This window comes from Ranitomeya variabilis, chromosome 4, assembly GCF_051348905.1.
Source record: "Ranitomeya variabilis isolate aRanVar5 chromosome 4, aRanVar5.hap1, whole genome shotgun sequence".
Lineage (NCBI taxonomy): Eukaryota > Metazoa > Chordata > Amphibia > Anura > Dendrobatidae > Ranitomeya > Ranitomeya variabilis.
Window position 1 is genome coordinate 478,679,601 of NC_135235.1, and position 12,238 is coordinate 478,691,838.

At 45.1% G+C, this 12,238-nt stretch overlaps 1 protein-coding gene across 2 annotated transcripts in view; it reads left to right on the top strand.

Moving 5' to 3' along the window:
* The window catches only part of SEC14L1 (SEC14 like lipid binding 1), a 61,925-nt gene that overhangs the window by 27,669 nt on the left and 22,018 nt on the right, over positions 1 to 12,238 (top strand). For both annotated transcript variants that reach the window (XM_077251850.1, XM_077251851.1), the window contains exon 3: positions 3,018 to 3,110. In XM_077251850.1, the coding sequence (XP_077107965.1) occupies positions 3,048 to 3,110 (63 nt within the window). In that variant the 5' untranslated portion in view covers positions 3,018 to 3,047. The remainder of the gene's footprint in view (positions 1 to 3,017; positions 3,111 to 12,238) is intronic.

Here is a 12,238-nt window from a genome sequence, read left to right on the forward strand (position 1 = left end):
CCATGGTGCCCAAATTCGGTCAAAAGTCTCAAGCTGGTTATTAAGACATGCGGTAAGATTCTCCATCCGCCTGGTTTCCTTGATCTTCGCTTTACGTTCTTTAATGGTAGGCACAGTTTTTTGTTTTTTTTTTGCTTTTTTTTTTTTCTTCCAGTGAGGGGCTATAAGGCATTTGGTTGCTGTTAATATATAGAAGCGCAGCCTGACAGGACATTTTCCCATAGAGCGTGAGGGCACAATGAGCAAATAGACCTGAGGATCTAACAGGACCACAGTACCCAAGATCCAGGAGATCAGATCTCTCACCTTCAGCCAGAAAGTTGAGATTATTGGGCAATACCAGAATTTGTGCGTTACTGACCCCTTTTCCCCAAAGCAGCTCCGGTAAGATGTAGAGGGAAAAAAGCTATGCAAAATATGTGGTGTTCGATATATAAATGCATTAAAATGTTAGGATTATATAAGTTCTATCACTACAGTGACGCATCTGGCTGCTGTATATTTATAGCCGTGCTGAACCCACTTAAAATACCGATACATCGGAACTACCCAAAGTGATTGTGTCCTCGCAGCTCAATAACTTGAAAATTTATCCCTAGGACGATGTTTTCCCTGTTCATTATTTTTCTATATAAAACTATTGTGCAACCTCTTGTTTGCTAATCCTGAGATTTAGGAAGGAAAGCTTTTCCTAGGAATGAACCGTTCATGAAGCTTTCAGAACGCCATGTACTTTACTAGAAATACGGAAACAAATTGTTCTTTTTTTGAGGCTGGTAATCACCTGTGATGCCTTTTCATATATGAGAGCAATCATCCAGCCTACGCGGCATTTAGAGGGAGAACTGAATAGAAAACCGTGTTCTCCTATACGCTGCGGGTTCATGTCGCCAGCTCAATCAGGTCTTGCCAGATATACAGTATGTTGGGGTCAAGGATCACTTTGAAGGGGCTGCACCATCTGGGTAGCCCCTTACTAAACAAGGACCTACTGGTACCTAACCGTATCCCTGTGCTTCTGGCCACTGAAACCCCCAATGATCTAGTGTTATCACTGGACAAGTAGCAGGTCCCCTCTGCCTGAAAAAGATGTGTGCGCTTACCCTTTGGGTATGTGATCACCACGTCTTTTTCAAACGGATTCTGCCTGGAACCCACCTGAAAGCACTCAATAACTTAAAAATAATGAATGTATCCACAGCAATGTTGAGACAACTTGCCGAGCACATGTTCCGTCTTTTACCTTCTTTAATTCACTTCAGGCTTTGAAAGCCATGAAACTGCTAAAATAAATGACCTTGCCTGTTTCCTGAGGCATCGCTTTCTTTAATAACAATGCGAATACGCTGGTGTCAATAAGACGTGGAATCCATGTACCCTTAGGGAGCAAACTGAGAGAAAAGAACAAAAGTTGAAAGTAGGTTAAGGCCCTATTCACACATTGTATTTTCACATGTGCAAAAATGGCTGTTTTTCTTCTTCTGTTCATTTTTAGCATTCATTTGTCTGACCCCAACCCGTTAGTAAATGATGACCAATAATGGAACCGCCCTTTAAATTCTATGTACAGTGGCTTGCTGAAGTATTCACCCCTCTGGAATTTTTTGTTTCGCTAACTCACAACCTGGTGTTTTTGAGGGTTTGTATGAGTTCATGTAAAGAACATGCCTACAATTGTGAACATTTTGGTTTTATTTTTTCTGAAGCAAACTACAAATAGGACAAAATAACTGAAAACTTCAGTGTGCATAACTATTGACATTCCTAAAGGTAGTACTTTGTAGAGCCTCCTTTTGCAGCGATTACAGCTGCAAGTCACTTTGGCTAAGTTTCTGAGCTTTACTCACCTTGAATGGGAATTTTGCCCATTCCTCAATGCAAAACTGCTGGAGCTCCTTCCAAGTTAGATGGTTTCCTCTGGTGAACAGCAATCGTCAAGTCTGACCACAGATTCTCAATTGGGTTAAGGTCTGGGCTTTGACTAGGCCACTCCAAAACATTTACACGTTTCCCCTTAAACCACTCAGGTGTTGCAATAGCAGTATGCTTTGGGTCATTGTCTTGTTGGGAGGTGAACCTATGTCCCAGTCTTCAATCACTGACAGAATGAAACCAGTTTTGCTCAAGAATATCCCTGTATTTCTCAACATCCATCTTCTCTTCGAATCGGATAATTTTCCCTGTCCCTGCTGTCTAAAAACATCCCCACAGCATGATAGTGCCACCACCATGTTTCACTGTGCGGATGGTGTTCTTGGGGTGATGAGTTGTGTTGGTTTGGCACCAGACATTGTGTTTACCTTGGTGGCCAAAAAATTCAATTTTGCTCTCATCTGACCACAGCACCTTCCTCCATACATTTGGGGAGTGTCCTACATGTCTTTTGGCCTTACAATTTTTGTGTGTAAGTAAAGTTAGGGCTTTTTTCTGCCCACTCTTCCATAAAGGCCATCTCTGAAGTGTACGGCTTATTGTGGTTGTATGGACAGATACTCAAATCTCTGCTTGGGAACTCTGCAGCTCCTTCAGCATTACCTTCAGTCTCTGTGCTGCTTCTCTGATTAATGTCCTCTTTGCCCGGGCTGCGCGTTTTGATGGGCGGGCCTCTCTTGGCAGGTTTGTTGTGGTACTATGTTCTTTCCATGTGATGATGGATTTGATGGTGCTCTGGGGGCTCCTCAGAGCTTTGAATTTTTTTTTTTTTTTTTCCATAACTCAACCCTGATTTGTACTTCCCAACAACTGACTTGTTTGGAGATCTCCTTGGTCTTCATGGTCGTCTTGCTTAATGGTGTTGCAGCATCTGTGGCCTTTTAGAAAAGCTGTGTATATACTGACAGACCATGTGACACTTAGATTGCACACAGGTGGACTTCCTGTCTCTAAGCATGTGACTTATGAAGGTAATTGCTTGCTCCAGAAGTTTTTAGGGGCTTCATAGTAAAAGGTGTGAATACATATGCACATGTCAATTTTTATTTATTTTATCACACTAACCTATTTCTCTTCCACTACAGGTTCCTGACGTTCCTCAAGATCCCGTCACCATGGTGCAGAAATACCAGTCACCCGTCCGGGTGTATAAATCCAGCTTTGAGTTAATTATGGCAGTAAGTCTTCATGCCCTATCTACTCGTCACATGGTAAATGTCCCTGGAGGTGCCAGCAGCTGGCAAAGACTATCTGTATGCACTTTAATCACGTCATTCTGCAGATTCTCCAGGCTCCCTATATTAATGTACATTTAATTGCTTGTACTATTAACATTTTCTGGGAGATGTCCAATATTGTGCACCGTGAGCTGATGATTACTGTATCTACTACTGCCGAGTTATTTCAGTCCCAGCTCAAAATAATACAGGCCTTTAGGGTCTACAGCCAAGATCTGGCTGCTTTGATGTCATGTAAATCCATCGCGCGGCCAGGAAAGTAGATTTGCAGAGCTTTTCACTTGGTTTTGAGACTACAAGGCCTTTTCCCTGTAATAATTTGCCATGAAAATCCCCTGCAGCTTTAGCACTGGGATTTTTCTCTATGCTGTACTCTTTAGGTGCCAGCGAAATGTGCTGCCTTTCTAAAATAGATTTTGATTATGTCCACATTTTTCTGCTTTCTACTACGTGTTGTCGTATGTCACAATGAAAAAGGGTTTTTTGTTTTTTTTTATCCTCCCAGTAAAAGCACCACTTTTCCTAATGATTTTGCAGCTCATTCTTACGTAATTGCTTACGGTAATTCTGTCCCATTTTGAAAAATCCCTCTCTAAATGAGTCGGTAAACAATTTGGCTAACTGCAGCCGAGATGGCTAGTGATCAGTAAAGGTAATGAGCCACCAGTTGCTACCCCATCTGAGAGCGGCGTGATGTAGGGGGCAGAGACCATGATTCCAGCAATGTCTCACTTAGTAGGCTGCTTGCTGAAGTTTTTTTAATCTCACTGTTTTCTCTGCTGCAGATCTGCTAGTTCTTGGAAAGCTGAGCTATGTATAACCCCCGCCTACATCACTGGCAGTTTTCTGTGTACACTGCATAGGCAGAAAATGTTAAATCAATGACATGAGTGGGGTTATACAGGGCTTATGAAGATGGAGGTCTACATGGCAGAAAATTAACTAGTCCTCTATTTGTAATCTCCTGCTGATAAAATAGTTTTTATATAAAAATTACAGCTAGCAACCCAGTAAGTGACAAATCACTGGAATCAAGGCCTCTGCCCTACATTATTCTGCTGTCCAACTAGGTGTCAACAAACTTGATGAGAAATTCCCTTAATACTCTGTGTAATTGTAGTGTATCGGGCGAGTAAATTATGCATAGTCTCCCATTAATGTGTGCAGTCATTCCTAGATCATCAGGGCAGGAAGGAACAATGGATGCTTTCCAGTTGTCTCACACTCTAATTTGTGAAGAATATTTCCGCGTACACATCATAGTAAATGGAATCTTTTCCGTGGCGTTCGCCTTGGTCGTGCCTTTTATGAGTGGCACATTTTCCTACTTTGTATTCATAGGCTGCATTAGTCCTGCTTGCAGGTCGGTATTTGCAGGTGCCATGGCTTTGCTGACTGCACTGACGGGCTGCTTTTCATAAAACATACTCTTATTGTGGTATGTGCAATTCATTATATGGGTGTTTGGAAATTCTTCAGAATCTGGAAATGTTTGTGGGTGGCTCAGGAAGTGGACTGTGGGAGGCCGGGTTTAGACTGTGAGCCCAGTGCATGTCAGCTGCTCTGCAGGCGCTCGCAGCACAGCCTGTTCTCACAATGCTTTCATCTGTGCTTCCTGACACCCTCCAAGTAATGGGTGAGGGCACGTGATGTGTCATCCCAGGAGATTTGGCATGACCCACAGCATGAAGGCAGTATGGGTGTAGTTCCTGTTCTCAGGATTGCTAATGTCTTCACCTTGCTGCTTTCGCTGACTTAATACTAAATGCCCTATACCAGTGGCGGACACTGACCACTGGTTCCAGAAGTCATCAAAGCGGAGACCAACCATGTGTAAAAAAAAAATATATATATATACAAATAAAATTGTAGTAGATTGCACTATTGCATGCAACAGTATCATGTACAAGACATACTACAGTGTGAGCCCCACACAGCTCTCCCTAAATATGTGCCCCCACATAGCTTCCATTTTTACAGAATGCGCACTCAGATAACCTTCTATATACAGTGTTAGCACACACATCCCCCTATATACAGCGCAGGAGCCATCAACGGGCCCCCTATATACAGCGCAGGAGCCCTCACAGAGCCCCCTAACCCTATATACAGAAAAACACACACACACACACACACACACACACACACACACACACACACACACACACACACACACACACACACACACACACACACACACACACCTCGCTCCCGTTTCCCCGGCTCTCTGCTCCGGTCTTTGCTGCGTGCACTGACTCTCCTCCGCACACCAGAAGTCGTGTATTGACATCATCGCGTCTGCTGTCTGCCGCACACGCTGTGACTAGTGGAAGGAGTTGGTGGTTCCGTCCTCCTCCGTTATATTCACCACTATTTGCATCCTGAAGATGCAGATGGCGGTGAAATCTGGATGCAGGTTGGCCGTATGGTACGACCTGCGGACAAGTGTTTTTGGGCATTTGGCTAGCTCAGCCCGCTCCATTTGCCCCAATTTGCTCAGGTCTGTTATATACAAGGTGTATACTAAGCTCTGTATATGTGCACATAGTAAAATACATAACACCCAGTACAGTGTTAATATGCACTGACCAGGCTGCAGGACCTCACATTATAATGTATATCTGATTATATAATGCTGGATGTCCTGGAGCTGGGCTCAGGGTCCCCTGGCTCTGCTGACCTCTCCTCTCCGGTCACATACCTCCTGCCCCGGCCCCCTGGCTCTGCTGACCTCATCTCTCTGGTCGCATACCTCCTGCCCCGGCTCCCTGGCTCTGCTGACCTCCTCTCTCCGGTCACATACCTCCTGCCCCGGCCCCCTGGCTCTGCTGACCTCCTCTCCGGTCACATACCTCCTGCCCCGGCTCCCTGGCTCTGCTGACCTCCTCTCTCCGGTCACATACCTCCTGCCCCGGCCCCCTGGCTCTGCTGACCTCTTCTCTCCGGTCACATACCTCCTGCCCTGGCTCTGCTGACCTCATCTCTCCGGTCACATACCTCCTGCCCCGACCCCCTGGCTCTGCTGACCTCATCTCTCTGGTCACATACCTCCTCCCCCGGACTCCTGGCTCTGCTGACCTCATCTCTCCGGTCACATACCTCCTGCCCCGGACTCCTGGCTCTGCTGACCTCATCTCTCCGGTCACATACCTCCTGCCCCGGCTCCCTGGCTCTGCTGACCTCATCTCTCCGGTCACATACCTCCTGCCCCGGCCCCATGGCTCTGCTGACCTCATCTCTCCGGTCACATACCTCCTGCCCCGGCTCCCTGGCTCTGCTGACCTCATCTCTCCGGTCACATACCTCCTGCCCCGGCCCCATGGCTCTGCTGACCTCATCTCTCAGGTCACATACCTCCTGCCCCGGCGCTCTGGCTCTGCTGACCTCTTCTCTCCGGTCACATACCTCCTGCCCCGGCCCCATGGCTTTGCTGACCTCATCTCTCCGGTCACATACCTCCTGCCCCGGCCCCTTGGCTCTGCTGACCTCCTCTCTCCGGTCACATACCTCCTCCCCCGGCCCCCTGGCTCTGCTGACCTCATCTCTCCTCTCCCGCTGAGTGAAACAGGGACGCAGGTAACATCAGATCAGCAGACACACAGCCTGCAGTGTCTGCAATAGGGGGATGCTTCCGGGACTTGTACACTTCTAATACAGTGCTGTTGTACTGCAGCAGTAGAAAGCCGGGCCCCTGACAGTACGCCCCTACCTGCAAGGGCCCCCCTCCACCTCCGGGCCCCGGTGCAGCTGCATCGGTTGAACCGGCGGTAGGTCCACCCCTGCCCTCTACTCTGGTGTTCTGACACCTATGGATTACACAGTACCATCTTACCCTGAGGGGCAGCTCTGTTGTAACTGGGGATAGGAGACTTGAGTATGGGACTCTCCACCAATGGACAGGCATTGTCTTGATGGGTCAACTCCTTTACAATTTGCTTATTACCTGGCATTGAACATGTTAAAATCCTGATTTCCCGACAGCAGCTGATGTTAGGATCTCCCCATTGGCCTGATGTGATTAGATTTTTTTTTTTTTTTCAGGACTGATCCCCTGCCACCAGTCTTTCTGCTTTCCAGGGAGTAGTTCAAACCTGACTGACTGACCGATGTTTTAGGCATGATGCATGATTGCACTTCTGGACCAACTGAAAAGCAGTGAAGCTTGCCAGGTCCAGTGATCCACCCTGCTTTAAGAGCAGCGCTCACAAGCTCTATAGAAAAGAGTTTGTGAGTGCTCCTTGCTTAGCAGACCTCATAAACTGTAAAGGTGGCCGGTAACCTTGGCAATGAACAGAAGGATTTTTAGTAAATTGTAAAGTTCCCTGTTTTTAGAAGCCCATTCCAGAACTTGAAGATAACTCTTTTTAAGGCGTGTGGATATGACTTTAGCAGTAATGGTCCTCGATTCTGAAGACCTGTCTTGTTTTGTTGTGGACTTGTTGAGGTTCTGGAACCCCAGGTGCATTCACTCTGGGTGACGTCTCCAGGATTTCTTGGCTCGTGCAGCCCGGAGTTAGTCACGATTTCTCCAATGCTCTGTTTTCTTCTCATTGCTGACAAGAGGAAGTTTCAGGGTGGGTCCAGCTGATGGGAAAGCTTAGCTGACTGACAACACAAGCAGAGCACTTGGGTTTCTGGCATGAGGACTCCTCTATTGAAAGTTCCCCTGAGCTTCTGGCAGCTCTGCTAGTAAACATGGGAAGTGAACCATGTAACCTGTTCAGCACCATTCAAAAATGCTGTGTATTTTCTCTGACCTGTGTGGAAATGTAGACCAAGTCCTTCAGTTACTGACCAGGATTCTGTTGGTTGGACAGTCCTGTCTTAGACTGAAGTCCTTCTACGCCACCTAAGGCTTGGTTCTCGCTTATACAATGCTCCCTGCTGATCACTGTTTCAGGGTATGTCAAAATCTCCAAAAGAGGCAGTTTGTTTTCTTTTGCTCCCCTGATTATTTGATTCATTTTTGTTTATTTATTTATTTTTTCCGTTGGCCTTGGTTCGATAGATATGGTTCTTTGTTTAGTACAAATTTATATGACCTTTTAAAAGTTGGATATTTTTGTATACGGTTATAACTTACTAGATGGTGGCCCGATTCTAACGCATCGGGTATTCTAGAGTATGCATGTCCATGTAGTATATTGCCCATTTACGTAGTATATTGCCCAGTCACGTAGTATATTGCCCAGCCACATAGTATATTGCCCAGCCACGTAGTATATTGCCCAGCGACATAGTATATTGCCCAGCGACGTAGTATATTGCCCAGCTACATAGTATACAGCACAGCGACGTAGGATATTGCGCAGCTACGTAGTATATTGCACAGAGCCACATAGTATATTGCACAGCTTTGTAGTATATTGCCCAGCCTTGTAGTATATTGCCCAGCCTTGTAGTATATTGCCCAGCCTTGTAGTATATTGCCCAGCCACGTAGTATATTGCCCAGCCACGTAGTATATTGCCCAGCCACGTAGTATATTGCCCAGCCACGTAGTATATTGCCCAGCCTTGTAGTTTACAGCAGAGCCACGTAGGATATTGCCCAGTGACGTAGTATATTACCGAGGCACGTATAGGGCCAAAAAATAAAAAATAAACATACTCACCTAACGATCCGAGGGCCCCTTGTAGTGTATCATACTCACCATTCTTGTCGCTGCTCCTCTGCGTCCTGCCTCTTCTCTTCCTGGGATCCTGTGCAGATGGTAGTGCTCGGCTTCAGGAAAATGGCCGCTGGATGCTGCGCGTGCGCAGATCGAGATCGCGGCGGCCATTTTCCTGAAGCCGAGTTCCATTGCAAGTGCCAGGGCTGGTGGGAGCAGGACCTATGAAGACGTCGCGGTCACATGACCGTGACGTCACGGCAGGTCCTTGCCGCACACCAGCCCTGGGACGGGACCGGACCGCAAGCTGACGCTTGTAATGGAGCGGTCCGGGGAGCGTGGCGAGGAGCGAGAAAGGCGGCGGAGGGTGAGTATAGCAGGTTTTTTTTTTTTTTTAATTATTTTTAACATTACATTTTGTACTATTGATGCCGCATAGGCAGCGTCAATAGTACAAAGTTGGGGACACACAGGGTTAATAGCAGCGGTAACGGAGTGCGTTACCCACGGCATAACGCGGTCCGTTACCGCCGGCATTAACCCTGTGTGAGCGGTGTATGCGGGCGTCAGCAGTGAGTGCGGGGAGTAAGCGGCCATTTTTTTCTGGACTGTGCGCGTCGCTGATTGGTCGCGGCAGCCATGACAGGCAGCTGCCGAGACCAATCAGCAAAAGAATAACGGTGACAGACAGAAGGACAGACGGAAGTACCCTTAGACAATTATATAGATAAGCAGTCTCTCTTGTTGTGAGTCAGTTGGTCATCGTCATCCACGGTTGCTCCATGTTGCAAGGTTTTGTGAGGAGCTTGGCAATCGTCACATGGTGCTTGAATGGTCATGATTATCTCCAGTTATGAGAAGCAGAAGTGCATAGTCTGGATTCCTTGTACATAACAATGCAAGTGGTAAGCGGGGCGGTTCATAAGCAGAAATTGGCGCTTACACTTCATTCCTGGCCTTTGAAATGTCTACAACGGTTTAATAAATTCTAATATAATAATTGACACAGACTGTGTACCTCACTAAACTGTTAGTATGAATAGATCATGTGTTTGCCGTGTGCATGGATCTGAAGTGGTGTACTAGAAATATGTAATCCCTGCGGAGGCACACAGCTGCTCTTTTGTCTTGCTGTATGGGGAGCTGGGACTGACCCGATTTTAGATATATAAGGGAAAAAATAGTTTTCTCTTTTAACTCCTTTACCCCCGAGGGTGGTTTGCACAGTAATGACAGGGCCAATTTTTGCAATTCTGACCACTGTCCCTTTTATGAAGTAATAACTCTGGAACGCTTCAACGGATCTTGGCAATTCTTAGGTTTTTTTTTTTTTGTGACATATTGTACTTGACGTTAGTGGTATCATTTCTTCGATATAACTTCGTTTTGTTTTTTTTCACACAAATAAACTCAATTTGCTGCAAAATTTTCCAAATTTTCAAACTTTGACTTTTTATGCCATTAAATCAGACATCATCAAATATAATGACGTCGATCTCGCCAATCAGAGCTGGTCCTGGTGATGCTGGCATTGCCAGGTAACCGCCTAGGATCGGTGCTGTCACAGCTCTGATCCTAGGCAGGTCACACCATGGCTGTGCCCTGTGATTGGCGCAATCGTTGTAATCGTCAATCGTGCCAATCAGAGTGGGTTCAGGCATGCTGCGTATTTTTCCGCAATGCGATTCTGCCGCGGAAAAATACGCAGCATTAGCACGGCATTGCGGAATCCCATTGAATTCAATGGACTGTGTTGTGTATGCGATTTTGCTGCGAAAAAATGCAGCAAAAACGCATACAATCCGCAGCGTGTGCACATAGCCTAAGATTATCGTGAACGAACATTTGTGGAAACTTTTATGTTTCAGTGCAAATAATCGCCACTTTTCATGAACCCTACTGGCTCCTTCACATAGAATGAGCGCCATGGAATAAATGGCGCTATAATAATAATAATATAATATATCCCCCATTGACTTTAGTCACATCTTATCAGTGCACAATCTTGCTTGAGGTATATTAATGGATAAAACTGTTTTGTTTTTGTTTGTTTTTTACTTTTGGGACTTTTTTCTTTAGTAATCTACTTTTTTACTTATCTCAGCATTTAAAGCAGCTGGTTATGATGAAGATGCAAACATACAAAATGCTAATACAGCGCTCTGTTCTCAATCTTAAAGATGCTGGCTTGACATTCGCAAAGTTTTTCCACCAACCCTTTTTTAACCTTTTTATAAGCTTGCTCAGACATGTTGATTTCAGATTAAGTCTGTAATGTTTTGTGTCCCCAGGCAGACATCAAAGATGACCATAATGTGGAGTATGAATAGGGAAAAAATGAAGTATACCGGTAGATGTGTATGAGTATAGTGATTTGCAAATACATGCAATTTACTATGACTGCCTAATTATTACATTCATGAGAATAAAAGACCTTTTTTATTTTTTTTTTTTTTTTTTTAAACCAAAGTTTGCTGTAAAGATCTTTGGTTGGGAATATCTCCTACAATCAATAGTCAGTGGAAAGACACAAGAAAAGGAAAACTGGGCACTACCATATACGGTAGCTTATTTAAATTCTGTGATTCACTGGAAGTACGTTCTCTTAGGTCTGATTATGCCATCTTATTTCACAAGGAGGTGCTTAGACAATTTAAAAAAAAAAACCATTAGTTTCTGAAATTAAAGATTTTTGGCATCACTCCCCAAAAGTAATAACTCTTATTTATTAATTCATATTAAAAGCGAGATTCTAGGCAAAGACCATGTCAACAACACGTGCAGGTGATGGCACCCACTGGAGCTTACACAGTCCTGAAAGTAAGTGGAAAGACATTACCCATACTACTTACAATGCCCAGAATGCCTTTCCATCAATCGTAAGTTAGCAGTCAACGTATTTGGCACCTAATGAGTTAACACCGACTTTGACTTAATAAAAGTTAGCAGATATTTTTTTACTGAGGGCGTGAACTCATTTTCCTTGTATAAGTTGCCCTGTCATCAGCAGGCAGCAGCACAGCAGAAAAAGAAAAAGCCCCCACTGTAACGTAGATTTCTCAATGATTGCGATGTAATGAAACAGTACTGATCTCCTGGTCTAACGTCAAGCATGATTAGAAAACACAGATGACTAACACTTTTCAGATAATGTCCAAGTGGAGGAAAGGCAGCACAGCTGAGTTTAGCATTACAAACCCTTCCATAAGATCTCCTCTCTGGTAGCACTGTCAGCTCTGCTGTAATTCTTCGCTTGTCCAAAGCGGTGTCAGTAATCTCACTTATGTCCATTGTCCCCAGAAGTTGCTTTCATAGGCTATAAAATCTAGTCAATAGCTTCTGTGTCTATAACTTCAGCCAAGCATTGACAAGTTCAAAACTTGTATGGATGCCATTAACAGGCTGTGCCCAGACATTCATCAGGAGGATTGATGCACATCAAGTTTCTTCAAAAACC